Source organism: Monodon monoceros, unplaced genomic scaffold (genome assembly GCF_005190385.1).
Source record: "Monodon monoceros isolate NGI ecotype Baffin Bay Population unplaced genomic scaffold, NGI_Narwhal_1 Super_Scaffold_16, whole genome shotgun sequence".
Taxonomy (NCBI): Eukaryota; Metazoa; Chordata; class Mammalia; order Artiodactyla; family Monodontidae; genus Monodon; species Monodon monoceros.
This window is the reverse complement of record NW_021703772.1, coordinates 28,263,749-28,278,926: the sequence shown is the minus strand read 5'-3', so window position 1 is coordinate 28,278,926 and position 15,178 is coordinate 28,263,749. Positions and strand designations below refer to the sequence as shown.

General features: G+C 42.3%; 1 protein-coding gene across 6 annotated transcripts in view; it reads right to left on the bottom strand.

The window, feature by feature from the left end:
• The window catches only part of PLEKHM3 (pleckstrin homology domain containing M3), a 182,931-nt gene that overhangs the window by 130,179 nt on the left and 37,574 nt on the right, over nucleotides 1-15,178 (bottom strand). For all 6 annotated transcript variants that reach the window (XM_029224804.1, XM_029224809.1, XM_029224808.1 and 3 more), the window contains exon 3: nucleotides 8,504-9,439. In XM_029224804.1, the coding sequence (XP_029080637.1) occupies nucleotides 8,504-9,439 (936 nt within the window). The remainder of the gene's footprint in view (nucleotides 1-8,503; nucleotides 9,440-15,178) is intronic.

The window sequence follows — 15,178 nt, the reverse complement described above, 5'->3', positions numbered from 1 at the left end:
GTCAAGTGATATTTCTAATGTTTTAAATTCTCTTACCCACAGGGAAAAGGTATTACTTATTAAATGAGGTTTAAATAGAGGATCACATTAATCTAATTTCCCCTAATCTTCTATAGACATTCAAAGAATCACAGAATGAGAAATAAAAAAGGGACCATACAGAGCAAAACCATCCCCTCTAAAATATCCCAGACAGATGGAAGTGTTGGAGGGAAACTCAAAGACCTTCGTGTGCTGTAGTTACTTATTTAATTGGCTTCCAATTCTCAAGTTCTGTGAGGACACACAGTGGGATTATCTTGTTCACTAAACATCAAGCATAGTGCTTAGAACATAGTAGAACTTCAATAAACATTTGCAGAAGGGCTGAATTAATAAATCTCTTCATCCTGCAGGGGAGAACACGTAGCTCAGACAAGTTAGGCGACTGGCCTTGAGGTTCTTCTGGTCTCATTGGCCAGGGCTCTTGCCACTCTCCTCATTTTCACCCATGGCCATCAAACCCTCTTCAATAAGGGAAAATCCATTCTACTCTGGGCATTTCTGTTACTTTGATCCAGTGGAATTACACAAAGTAAGCCTATTTTCTCTTCTAAATGGCAGCCTTCAAATAATGTGGAGACGACTTGTGTCCTCCCTATTCCAGGTTACATTTGTGTGGCATGGTTTTTAGTCCTTTCACTATCCTATCAGGTGTCAATAGATGTGGTTGTTTGTTCTTCCAGAGCAGCATCCATAACCGACATCTCCAGGTGGGGTCTGGCCACAGTGAGGATGTGTTCTCTTCTTTCTGGACCTGCTTTGTGAATGCATTTAGTGTAGCCACAACAGCACAAATGCTGGCTTCCCCATGGCTTCATCTGCATGCCCACATGAGCATGAGACCAGAAGAACCTACCTTCTATATTTGCCTTTAATTTTCTGAATATAAGTATAGTCCTATCTATTAATCCCTACTAAATTTCACCTTGTTTGGTCCATTCCTCTAGCTTGTTTCAGAATCTCCATTCTCTCATTCAACATATTAGCTGTCCAACCTAGTTTTGAGATAGCTGCAAATTTGATAAGTATGCCTATGATATCTTTATCCAGGTAATTATTGTCCTATGTGGGCAAATAATAAAAATAGCTAATCCTTATATAGCACTTACCATGTGCCAGGCCCTGTTCCAAGCCCTTTTAACCCATTTCATTCTTACTACAAACTTCTGGGGTAGATGTGATTATTTTCTCACATCTGAGATTTTTAAATGGAGGTACAGAGAGGTTAAGTAATTTACCCACGGTCACAGAGTTAGTGAGTAGCAGATCTAGAAACTCAGCCAGTCTGATTCCAGAGTCCTCGCTCTTAATTACTAAAGTGTGCTGCTTCTCATTGTTATCATGTACCTTTACTGACAACATTCTAGGCTGAAAGGAATCCATTAGTCAATAATCCTTGGGTAAAGCTGCCAATCATTCACCATTCACAAAATGACATAACTAAAGTCTCTGATAACCCAAGTTTCTCTGTCTTGAGGGTTTTGCCAAATGCTTTTCTGAACACTAAGCATGGATCTGACTTAACTGCCTAGTAATCCCTCATTTTTCCTTTGTGCATTTTCAACCAGACTACAAAGTCCTGGGGGTCCAGGCCACATCTATGCTTGTCTTATATCTCCCATCTCACCTACTACCTAACGAGCGCATAACAGAAATTCAAGTTTTATCTTTGACAGATGGTACTAAAAGCTGAGGTGATGTTCCCCTGAGATTAATTCTGCAGGAAGTAGGAGGATAAAGTTTAAAATGCCGGAGTGAGGAGAGACACCCTTTAGCACTTGAGCTTTCAAGTTCTCTACAACAGGGATTCTCTGACATGAACTCAAACATGGATGTATGGGTCTCCAAACCAGTGGCCATGATGCTTGACCCCTTTGTCTCTCAGTCCCATCCAAGCCCCCATACCCTTTTTGGGGGGTAGTTATTCTAGATGTCTTTGAAGAGCACAGCCTGCACCTCACTCCTACTTAGATATCCTGAGGTGCCCGGTAGAGCATGTGTGTGGTGTACATGAAGGGTTTAATAAATGCTTGTTGAAATAAACCCTCCACTAAAACTCCACTTAAGGATTTTACTGTCAGCAACCCCTCCGTGGTCATATTCAAGGTTGGGGAAATAAAACTTAGCCCTCCAGCATGCACAAAAAACTAACTAACTAACTAACTCTGGGAGATAACAATCAAATCCACTCAAAAACAAAATAACTTAGACAATACAAAGTGAGAAGGCAACAATGGACTCAACAATTCTCATTTATCCAAGCTATTTATATGTTTTGAGGGGCATAGCTGAGTCTTCCTTAATTGTTTTATTCTCCTCCAATTGGCTACTTGCCTATTCCTTAAGTCAAATAAATCTGCACTGTATTACTATCCCTAGTAAGTGGGAGACAAATTTGAAAATAGTAGTAAAGATACCATGGAAAGTCAATGTCTTTTTACTTCTGTCTCTCATTGCCTTAGGAGATCTGGCATTTTGGCTACTAGAGGATACCCTAATTTTTCACACGGGAATCAAAACAGATTTTTGGCTATGCTAAAATTTGCTTTTTCAGGAGCATAAGTTATAAGTTGTATAACTTTCCTTCTTGGCACTTGAAAGCCTACAGACCTTTCTTTACCTAGACTCACATGCACAACTAGTTCCCAAATTCAATTTCTCTTTTTCTTAAGAATTGCCATTCTGCATGATTTACTCTGAGGTCAATAAGTAAGTAACTATGCCCAACTCAGAAATATTGCTTACTTCCAGACTGGTGGCTATTTAATGAATAATTAACCACTCCATACTTTCTATCAGGGATGCTTATATTACCAGGGTAAAGGTATCCTTTATGTCTAAACGATGTCATAAAACAGGCCTTTGCCAGAAAGACGCCCTCATTTATCACATGAAATGCCATGTGGTATTAACAAGGTCAATACTGTTTGTTTAATATATTTTGCTTTCATAGGGGCTTGAAATGATTTGTTTTTGCAGCTGTAACAGAGTTAAATTAGGGATTTAGCTTCAGCTTAGCTAGTTGGGCATATATAACCAGGGGCTATTAATTATCTGCCTAGAGGCCTTTGGTCATCTTCCCACAATTTACAGCAGTCTTGGGGTGCTGAGTTACACCACAATCAGCCAGGTTCTATCCTAAAATAATCAATCTTGGCTTCTCAGGAACTGAGGGGAGATTAAATAATTCAAATTTTTATTTCTTATTCCACAACACCTCCAAAACACACACACATGTAAATGTTATTAGTGCACAGCTTCTTAGTTGAAAGACTAGCTTCAGACATCCCTTCCCACAAATGAGAAACTAAAAAAACAAAAACAAGAACACTTTTCTGACCTTAAAGAACCAATAATCAGCCCTCTTACCCTTTTCTCTCTTCTCACACAGCTGTTCTGCCTTAAGTGGACCGGGGGAGAGGAGGAAATTTGCTCCAAAGATAAATTTGTCAAAAGCATGCACTACAATCCTCATTCCTCACTACCTCTTGTGAATGTCGGCTGGGAACAACTGCTGAAAAACTTGGGGTAGAGGGGTGGAGGGGTGGCGGGAAGCAAGGGGAGAGAAGAAGGGGAGAGAAGGGGCGGGGCAAAGAAAAACTGGAGTGCAATGCAAGCAAAAAGGAAATCTCACACTCACACTCAGACACACACACACTCACACTCAGACACACACACACTCACACTCACTCACTCAGACACACAAAGAGAGGGAGAAAAGGCTCCCCCCACCTCAGGTCCTAACAACATACTTCTTTATCAGAGGTTCATTGTCAATCAATTAGTCGAGGCAGCAGGGGTCTGTGAGGTAGGGGGCACCCGTGGAAACAATGGGCAGTCCTGTTGTATTACTATTTAATCACTTTTGCTAAATAAATAGAGCAGCCCCAAGGTGCTGTCATGTCAAGGGAATTTATAACAAAAAAAACTTCATTTTTCATTGGTCATTCCTTTTCTCCCTTCAGGACAAGAGAGGGTTATTACTGTAGCCTTAAGTTCCATCTTTGTGTTTCTTGCCTTTGATTCCCACTCGGACCCTGCCACTTTCTGGCACTAATTTGTCAGGCTGAACAAAGAGAGGATTTGTACCTCCTGTAAGGTCTCAATTAGGAATGGCTTCTGCTGTATTATGTGCCATTCAGAGAGGACACAATGCTGGTAATTACAGGAATTTGCACTAAATGGCTGAAGAATTCACAGCAAAACTCCCCCCCCCCCCCCTTGGGCTTACCCCTCCCAAGGGCTGGGGGGAGAAAAAGGAAAGCAAAATGCTCTGAATGCCAGAGAGATGTAATTACCAACAGCAGTCCCAAGAGGTTAAACAGCAGCCGAAGGAGTAAAACCATAAAAACTGACAGTGTGAAATGGTGGAGGGGATCCCCTCAGCCCACTGTTTTCTTGCTGTCTCTTCTGTTAACATTTTCAATTTCAGTTCAGAATCAGGAACACTGCCCCACAGTGGGCTGTCCGATTTCACCTTCAGATTACAAAGCAGTAAGACACTTCAAGACCGGAGCTTTGCATCTCTTGTAGCATCTATTAAAAAAAGGGCCTGGGCCCTTTTATCACAATACTCAATTGCTAGGTTTCTTGTTTGTTGGGAAATTAGAGGAAAAAATCTGTATGTATTAGTGCCAAGAAAACCATGCATCTATTGAGGGGAAATAGATATGTACACATGTCTAATTCCAGAAGAAAACCGGGCTACTGCCTTATAATTGAATTTATACAGCATTTTGTGAACAACCTCATTTAGAACCACTTACACGTACATACCCCATAAATATTTTCATAAGCTGCACAGTCATTTGTCTTAGCATTAATATTTTAACACTACAGATGCCCCATTGCTGAACATAATTTTGAATCCCAACCAATGACTTCATTAAAGAAGCATTCCTCATTTTCTGCTACAGATGTGTTTCTGTAAAGTTGTGCTAAAGCACCAGCAAATTAGTTGTTCTTAAACACCACTTTCCTCATGTGCTCCTCTGCTCAGGAACGTTCTGGGACTTCAGGGTCAAACGTGAAGTTCAACCTTATCAAACTGCCCTTTTTTTTGTAAGGTCAAAAATGACTGTCTGCAATTTCACAGAGTTCCACACGGCACCACCTCTGACAGCTCTCTAATCTGACCTGTGCGCCTAACTTCCGCAGCCCAGCTCACAGTTGCCATTTGGCATTGGTGATGTATCTGATTAGTGTCTGTTTTTCCCAGGGGACTGCAAGTTCCATGAAGGCAGGGACAGGGACCACGTTTGCTTTCTCGCAGCACTGACTCGTCCAGGTGCACCTGAGTTTGGGGCATGTGGTCAGAAACTCAGCGCACAATAAATGGTAGAATGAATGGAAGAACGTAATTTTCAAAGGCATGTTCTCAGGAATAAGGAGCAGCAAATATAAAGGCCCTGGAGGCATGAATGACCAAGGTAGGTTCCGGAACAGCAAGAAGACCACTGTAGCTGGGTTTCCTAATACAGGGCAGCCATGGATCTGGAGAGGAAGCCATGGAACAAACCACACATAATCAAATACAACTATAAAAAGTTCAAGCACATGTTAAGAAATACACAGTTATGCACAAGCATGTATTTTTAAAACCGTAACCTCAGGCATTTGGGGATGGTCAGAGTCCATTTTCTCTGCAAGGGCTCTTTAAGTTTCAAAAAACGATATAGAAAATTCTTCACCTACAGAAAGAATTTAGCGAAGTGAGGCCAACTGCACTATTTTGTAGATTTAAAAGCCAACATTTGTGGCTCCCCGAAATAGCAACTGAATGACATCATGATAAAGAGCTGCTCAGTGCAATCTTCCACTTTTAAAGTTTATTCATCAAAAATATTTAAAGGGGAAGGGACTAAGTGGACATAAATACTTGTAGTCTAAAGAGGCTCACTTAAACCATGAAATACTGTGAATTAGCTTCTCCCTAAAATGATAAAGCCAAGATTCAACTAAAAACGATTTACTGGACTTTTTGACAGTTTGGGAGGTAAACATGCTATACAACCAGATTTTTCACTGAATGTGTGTTTTTATGAGGATGAAAAGTCAGGGGACACAAGTACTAAATGACTAAACAGCTGGTTTAGATTAACTGTGTTTGTGAGAAACATAAATCAATTTTTAAAGTTCCATCTGCTATAATAATCTTTGATATAATAAACAGCCTCCCAGATAATTTAGAAAACATTCAGAGGTTTGCTTACCAAGTTTTGATATTTTTCTTTTGAGACTCTGCCCCCTACAGGAGATGAAGTATTCCTACCTGAGGTAGGAAACCGGTATTCCAGGCGTTCTTACCCATAACCCACGTGTACCACAAAGCAACGGAGCGTAGCAGTTTCTGATGGAAGAGGGGGCACTGAAGTGAAATTAAAAATGTCTACTTGAGAGTCAGCCGCACTGTACAAATTAGGACTGACTTCTCCCCATGCCAAATGAGAAACCTACCTGTGCCCCATTAGAACTCCATATCAAAGCATGAAGGTAAAAGCTGAGCAGCAAAGGAGTTTTAGACTACATTACCCCTGTCTCCTGGGTTCCCTATTACCACCCATCCCCACCCTATTCTCCAGCCAGCTATTCAGTGAGCACCTGATTCACATAGCAAAGGGCAGCATCCTAAAACACGGACCCTAAAGCAGCTGCCCCAAGTTCTACCCCAGCCCATCATGTGATCCTTTTCCTACTCTTTTCCACTTAGCTTCCTTCTCCCTGTCTCTCCTACTCAACTTTCTATGCCTTTTTCCTGTTTTAATTTCTCCATCTGCTAGATGTGGTGGACCTGCTGAATGGTACCCTCTACCTGCATCTCTCCTTCCTCTGAGTGTCAGAAATGCTACTCAGGTGGTACAGAATGTGGGCAGGGCACACTCCATCAGGAAGCAAACTTAGGAGAGGAGGGTGAAGTAGGAGCCAACAAAGGGACCATCTTTTCTAACACCTGAGGCTTTTCTTGCCTCTTTTACTAGAAAGTTTCCCGGTTCATACCTTGGTCTCTACCTTGAAAATGAAGCTGAGCTGTTCTCCCTGATTCCAATAACAAAGCAGATTTGTTGCCCCTCTCAGCAGTCTAAAGCCACAGGAGTGTACCATAATTCCAGCATGTCCACAGAGTAAGCACTTATAAATTATTGTTGAATGGCTGAACTTTGAAATATAATATATGCACTAGTATAATAAGACACTGAAATGTCAATAATTTCTAAAAACTGTGCTAAAACCAGCATCTCCTTAGTTCAAAAGCATTTTCCAAAAGTAGCTGGCTGACTTAACACAAGGTCACTCATGCCTGCACAAATACGGCCCTCACCTAGTGCAGCTTCTTTATCGGCTCGGGGTTGCTGGTCTCTCCCATCCCACCCTGCAAGTGTCTGCTTCCCAGTTACCGAGGCCCTCCAGACAAAGCAGGGATGATTTACTTCATCTCCCCTTTGGGTAAATTATTTTTCAGTAGTAAAGGCGATCATCATAACTAACTTAAATTCAAAGTTTCACTGTGCCACCACTATTTGGCTTTTCAATGCAGGAACAAGCACGAAATTGAAAATTTAGTCTTGACTGGTGGTGAGTTCCCTGTTCATTTCTAAACAACATACTTAAATCTGATACACTTGAATTGAAATTTTCCAAATCAGGCTTCCAATTAAAGCTACCTTCATGGTAAATTTCTTGTGACAAATTGTGGGGTTTACTGAAATAACTTGATTTCATTTACAGGAGATATATAGACTTGGTTTAGTGCGGGTTGTTTTCTTTCTGGTTTGCTGTCTGGGGGAAGGTGAGAGGAATGGTGAGTAGGGGAGAGAAGCAGTAACAGGGTTTTAAGAACTAACAGATGACTGCCTTGGCCTCCACCTTGTATCTCACCCCCCACAGCAGTGCCAGTAGCCCCAGGCTTCCCCAGGATGAGGCACCGGCCCATCGTGACTCAGAGGTCATCTGCTGAATCATCTGAGCCCTGCTCTTAGCCACCTCCAGGTTTTCTGTCAAGGCTGACTTTCTGGATTCTACCTTAACAGGGTTTGACAAGGTCATGATCAATGACAGTTACTGACTACAGACATTTTCCTCGCCTAAGGAGTGCTAGTAGTCAGCCTTGGGCTTGAATGTCTCTTAGGAGACAATCTGTGACATCCACATTCCCAGTGACCTTTATTTAAGAAGGCTGAGGAAATGTCATCACAGCAGACTCAGGAAGCCTAAATTCTAGCCTGGTATGCTTCAGCCAAGTCATTCTGATTCAGTGGGTAGATCAAAGCTGCTTCTACTTACTTCACCAGCATGGCGTGAAGACGGACAGATGGTTTAATATAGCAAACTCCTTAAAGGAGAGATGCCTTTTAAACAAGAGGTAGCTAGGACTGGTCTCTTGAGGGGATTTTTAAAGTGAATTCCAATTGTGGGATTCAGGATTATTCTTTAATGAGCTTTAGGCTGAAAATATGTTTCATACCTGCACATTTGAAACTCTGAGCAGTGAGTCCTCGTTCCAAAGACAAAGTCGTCAGGATGCTGAGGAAGCTGGTGGTCACAGACTGGCGTTTGTTCTTCCTGAGTTCATGCCCACCCATCTGATCCTTGGGTTTGGTCCTCAGCGTGACCTGCAGGTTTTGTTCTGAACTCCTTGCCGCATTGGCAGCTGTTTTCAGGGCCTCCATCCACTCCTGGGCCCTCTGCCGGGTCTCAGCACGGAGGCGGAGGACATCTTGGGGGAAAATGACTTGAAAGCAAGAGTCACAGTCATCCAGGTTGTCCATCTGGACGGCCAGACACACATCCACATTGTAGCTCAGCAGGGGATCCTCGTCCAGCTTGCCAGGCTGAAAAGCCATCAGGTAGGCCGGGCTCAGGACAAACGTAAATGCCTTCCAGTTGTTTTGGATGGTCAGCCTGTACAGCGTCCCTGATTTGAGGATGTTTTGGTACTCTTTGGGGCTATCCAAGACAGGGGATGGCACGAGCAGCTCACTGGATTTCTTCTGCAAACAACGATTCTGTGGACAGTCGACATGATGACCGAGCCCCGGTGAGTCAGCCAGCTCCTCTGGCCGTCCCACGTAAGCAGGCGCGGCGGCGTGCACACCTTCCCAAAGCTTCTGCCCCCAGTCCAAAGCCTCCCATGGCGACTCTGCCTTTAGCTGCAGCTGACTGTTGTCATACAGAACAGTATCCACCAGCCTGGCCTCGAGGTTGCCCAGAACAGATATGCTCTGGAAGTGTGACAGCTGGTACGTTCCACAGAGGTTTTGATTCCCACTGCTGTCGAGGCTGTAGAAGTATAAGCTGTAGGGGGAGAGTTCTGCGTAACAGCTTTGCCAGTAACTGTCATGGTCCTTCCGAATCTCCAGGTAACCCTTTTTCAGAATGTTTGGGAATGCCTCCTTGTGTTCTAGAAAGAAAGGAAAAAAAAATAAAAAGAAGCAACATATTAATCCATTAATATGAATGAACTGAATGAGATGAAAAGGCAGGTGCCAGAAACCAAACGGATCAGGGGTTGACATCCTTCTGGCTCAAGAGTAAGTACTGGGGAGTGGGGTGTTGGGGTTTCATGGTCAATGTGGCATGCAGAAGTCCGTTCGGAAAACAGAAACACCGAGTGACTGGGACTATGCCACGTGGGCCCGTGAAACAACTGCGCTTTGCCAGGATTTCTTGTTTTCTAGATGACGTTCTACAGAGTACCAAGTACGAGAGGGAGAAAGTTCCTCCTGCCACCTGACCTAACTCCCTGCTAATGCTCATCTTTCTTTAGGTAGGTAAAGCCAGGAAGGGCCAGTGGAAAGACCAGAGCATGAAGTGCACTGCACTTCTCATAAACTCCTGTTTCTCAGATGCCCCCATCAGTCTTCAAGGCCAGGCCATGAGCCTTCTGGCTCATAACCAGTTCTCCAGCCGTGCCTCGACTACTCACTTCTTAGATCTCTGCTTGGATAGCAGTTCCTCTCACCTCTGAGCCTGCTTATGCTGTTCCCTCCGCTTGCAATGCCCCTTTCCCACCACTTCCACCAGCTATGACACACTTACTCTTCACTCAGCCATCCTCTCTTCCAGAAAGGGAGTTTGTCCCGACTCTCCCAACCCCACTCCCTCGCCTGCACAGACACATCCCTCGGTCAGTATCAGGGATCCTTACTATATTATTCCTCTCTAATGGGCTCTCATCAGTCTGTATTATAAAACAGTTTATAATTTTTAAATTATAAAAATAATTTATAATTTTTAAAGAAGTGTGTCTTTGCCACTGGTCTGTAAGCTCCACTGAGGACAGGGGCAAGGCCTGTCCTGTCATCCTTATATCACAGCACATAGTGTAATGCCTGGTACACAGTAGGTACTTAGTAAGTACTTGTTGAATTAGAATAGAAATAAAGCTTTTACTATAATGTCCAGCATATAATAGGTATAATTCCCTTCCCTTCTCTTCCCCTGTGTTTCACAAGTTCATCTGGTCATGCCATCTTTAATCAATGATTAGCTGCAACAGATACAAATTTCATACTTTAATAAAAGGGGACTGTCACTTGGGAGATGTCCTGATACTTTCAACAGGCATGAAAATGAGGGAGCTCTCCTCCCTAGTACAGCTTTTCATTTCTGAGATGTTTCTCAATCTTTTTGCTGACACACGTCGGAGACAGTCATAAACTAATTGAGTCACTCCCTGAAGAAGAGAAATCACATTCCCAAAGGGTATGATTTCTGATCTTGGCTGGAGAAAAAAAAAAAAAAAAAAGAGTAACACAGATCTAGATCTTCAAATAGCAAAAACCAAAAGAGAAAATGAGAGAAATGCGGCAGAGAAAAGCCAGTTTTACCTGCTTTACATCTCTGCTCCTGACATTCATCAGTATTTCTGTGGTAATTCAAAAGCCATTAATTTCTTGCAACCCACACTAATCCCTTTGCAGAGAGAGATAATGGATGCCTATTCTCCGTTTTCTTTTCTGATAATGCAGTAAGAGAGGCAGTGCTGTTAGAGACACTGATGCCGCCTCTCCTCCTCTCATTTCCATCAGGTGCCGATGACAGTTCAACCTTTTCCATAATAAGACCCATAACCTCGCGTCCCTCCATCCCCATCCCTCCTGTGACCTAACAGCTCAGGCATGTATCCCCGAATAAAATAAAAACCATCTCTCTTGCTTTTAGCTAGGAATTTTCCTCTCCTTTTCTTTCCTCCCTGAGAGCTTTTTACAACAGCTTCCACGAATTAGAAATTCTAACTATAATTGGACCCAAGCCAGAAGCAAACCTCACTCCTTTCTGACTGTATAAGCTAGGGTGGCAGATGCCAGCTTGGGTGGACTGAATAGAAGTCTAACAGGGAGTCTCAAAAGTTCCCCCACCTTCTTGCTGCAGAATAAGGTAAAGAATGCACTGTGTTTCAATATCTTCTCCTCACCTCGGCTCAGCCCTCTCTAAATAGGTATGTTAAATTGAGATAGAAAAGAGGGGTGTTAATCATAGGAAATGGCCCATCCTTATAGGCTGCAGTTTGTAGTGTAATTTCTTGGAAAAGAAGAGAACAGATGTGATCAGGAAACTATTCTCAGCATGTATTCCTTTCTGGAGGGCCTGTTTATTTCAAACCTTATTAATATGTTGTGTGTGAAGTATTAATTATCTGACTGTAGAGGGCTGGAGAACTACCATTTCTCTTTAATCTCTAGCTGCTACTTTCTACTGAATCTGAAATTTATTTTGAATATTTTTGCTATTGACAAATCAGAAGTTATATACTTAAATCTAAGCTTTCGTTAATTTACTATAGTTCAACTTTTGTTTCCCCGGACCATATCATTTCATCACATACATTCTTCTAAAGTGTTCCATTTCACAAATGAACAATATGACCTCTGTCTTAATTAATATCATAAATGGTTCAGGTAGAACAGCTGACAAAGATTATCGCCGTTTCCCCAATGAAAATAGAGAAAGGTGATCAAAATGAATCACTGTGTCTGTAAATTTCATACTGAAACCATAAGAGAGTAATTCCCTTGTGAAAAACAGCGAGAAGCAAAGACAAAAACATAAACAAAAAGAACTTGAGAACTCTTTGCTTCCCCACTGCTTTCCACCGTGGCTAGTTACAAAGACCTGGGTCAGTTCCTCCTCAACAAAGACCCCTTTTCCTTCTCCCCCTGGTCCCACAGTACCCAGAGCAGTGGCTTAAGGACAAAAATTGCTACTGATTGACGAGGAAGAGGGGATTTTTCCCCCTCATGAACCTCATTCATTTCTGTACTGCCAACCCACTGAAGAGTTCCTCTTTTGCCATTATTTCCTCTTTCTGTTCTCAAAAAAGTTCCCATTCTCAGGCCACCATCTTAATCAAGATCTTAAATGGGCTCCCATTTCAAGTCCTCCCCCCGCACCCCACCATGTCACACTCAGTTACCGGGGTAACCTTTCTGGATCACTCATAACCTTTCCCATGCCCTCCTCAATCAGCCCAAAACCCTGCACAAGTTTCCTGGTGCTACACAATAAAGTCCCAACTCCTTAGACTGGCCTTAACACATTTTCTCATGGAAAATTTCAAACACAGTCAAAGGCATGGAGAAGAGTAAAATGGACACCTGTGGGCTCACCCCTTAGCTTAAAAGTCATCAGGTTTCTGCTATTCTTGCTTCCTCTTTCCCACTCCTCTCCAACTCTTGCTTTTTATTGTTTTTTGTTTGTTTGTTTGTTTTTGCTGGAATACTTGAAAGCAAATTGCAGACATTTTATCATTTCTACTGTAAATATTTCAGGCTGTATCTCTAACAGGTAAGAATATATATATATATATATATATATATATATATATATATATATATATACACCAGTTTCACACCCAAAACATGAATAATTCCTTATCCAATACCCAGTCTGTATCTCATTTCCCCAGATTCTCTCAAAAAATTTCTTTATACAGATGGTTTGCTCGATTTAGGTCCACACCTTGATTTGGCTGGTAGGTCTTTTAAGCCTCTTTAAATCTATAACAGTTCCCTCTTTCTCCATTTTTTTTTTCATGCCATGTATTTATTGAAGAAATTCATTCCTTTGTCCTGTAGAATTTCTCATTTGGCTGAGTGTATCCTCATGGTATCAGTCAAATGCTCCTGTTTCCCAGGTTTTCCATCAACTGCTATTTACTTATTTTATTATTATTTTTTAAAATATTTACCTATTTATTTGGTTGACCGAGTCTTAGTAGCGGCAGGCAGGCTCCTTAGTTGCAGCTCGCCAGCTTCTTAGCTGCGGCATGTATGTGGGATCTAGTCCTCTGACCAGGGATAAAACCCAGGCCCCCTGCATTGGGAGCAGAGTCAACGACTGTGCCACTAGGGAAGTCCCTCATCTGCTATTTAGATCTCAAGATCCAGTTAGGTTTTTTTTTGTTTTTTTTTTTTTTATGCAAGAATATGTTACAGGTGGTTGTCCTACTTGCAGGGATATGGAGATTGATTCGGAGGTTCAGACGATGTTAGCCTGACCCCTCCATTTTGAGTTTCCCCAGGGACCTTTCACACTGCAGCCACTCTCTTCCACTCCCCACCCTCCAGCCAGGGGACTTGCTGTAGCTTCCATTACTGGCCCCTCCCGACCTTCAGGCATTTTCTCTCACTGTTCTCCCTGCCTAGATTTCCCTGCATCTCTGCTTGTCCATGTGTTCATCATACGTGAGAGCTAGTATAAAATCTCACCTTTTCCTGAAGCCTTTCTTTGTCCCCTCTAGTTGAACACAACTGTCCCCCTCCGAAGCCCCGTGGCTCTATGGCTACACCACCCTGATGACTCATATTTCAGATACTATTTCACACTCATCAAATATGTACTAAGTTATATAATAAAAGTATTCCAAGAAAATCAATAAGAAATGATTTTAAAAAGTTTCTGCCTCCACAGCCCGGCACCCACAATCCTTCTGCCCAGACTGTAGAGCGTTTGATAGGAAGCCTTTAGACAGTATACATATGTAATAATAATATTATAAATAATAATTGGGCATGTTCACATATATTAGCATATGTAATTAAAATGTGCTTCTATTTGGGTTACTTTATGCAATTCTGTTTTTTAAAAAACCAGCATGTCCCAGATCACAATAAATGAAACATTTAGGTAAACATTTAATTTACCAAGAAAGTCTGAACTGCCTGAGTCAACACCATGAATGATGTCATAAGAATAGGACTTCAAAGATCAGACAATAGATTAAAATGAAAGATAAAGAGCAACGTTTTAACATTTTCAAAGGACTCAAAAGCCTATGTGGTGTCAGTATTCCAAATCAAAATTATCTAGGCAAATTTAAAGGAAACATTTAAGTTCTTACAGCAAGATGAATAAATGTGAAAGGAAGCCGAAGTAGAGAGTGAATGGAGTACCATGATGCTACAGAATCACATTCTGTCCTAGACAAGCCCAAAAGGACTGCCCCTCAAAGTTCAACAGATTTATTACATTTCCTTTGCCCTTCATCATCTTTCTTTTCAGTTTCTCTACAGGTTATCTAGGCTATTGTTAGCTAAAAGGATAGATGATTTTAAGATCTGAAAGCCTAGGAAACAGGCTTTACAACTACACATGGGCTCAAAACTAAGGGAGCAAAGCAATTTGACACACGTTTACTGAGTGCCAACTATGAGCAAAGTAGAACACTAAGCTTTATTGGAGACCCAAAGATGCCAGACGTCCTCAAGGTGCTTACAATTCAGTTTTGGCAAAGGACTCTAACAGGAGGCTTCCAGGTCAATGATAAAGGAGGAACCATAGCGCCACTTCAGAGCAAAGACACTTCTATGATTTGACTCTTCTTCATGAATGGCCAGTGCCAGTGACCTGTACTCAACCGCTACTGTCTCTTGACTTCCAGATCCCATCCCCAGCCTCCCAGACTACAGTGCCACTTGGTTCAACCTCACCTCACAGCTCTGACCCAGGTGCTGCCAGCACTACATGACAGCCTAGAGCATGGGAGAATGTGACTAGACTCCCTCAGATACAGACAACCTGAGAACCGTCTGTCTACTCACTGGCCAGCCCCACTTCCTCCTCCAAGACTGCACGCTTCTCTGGGGTTAGTTACAACCTCTAGGCTTCAGGACTCAGCCCTAGTCCTCAACTCCAAGTT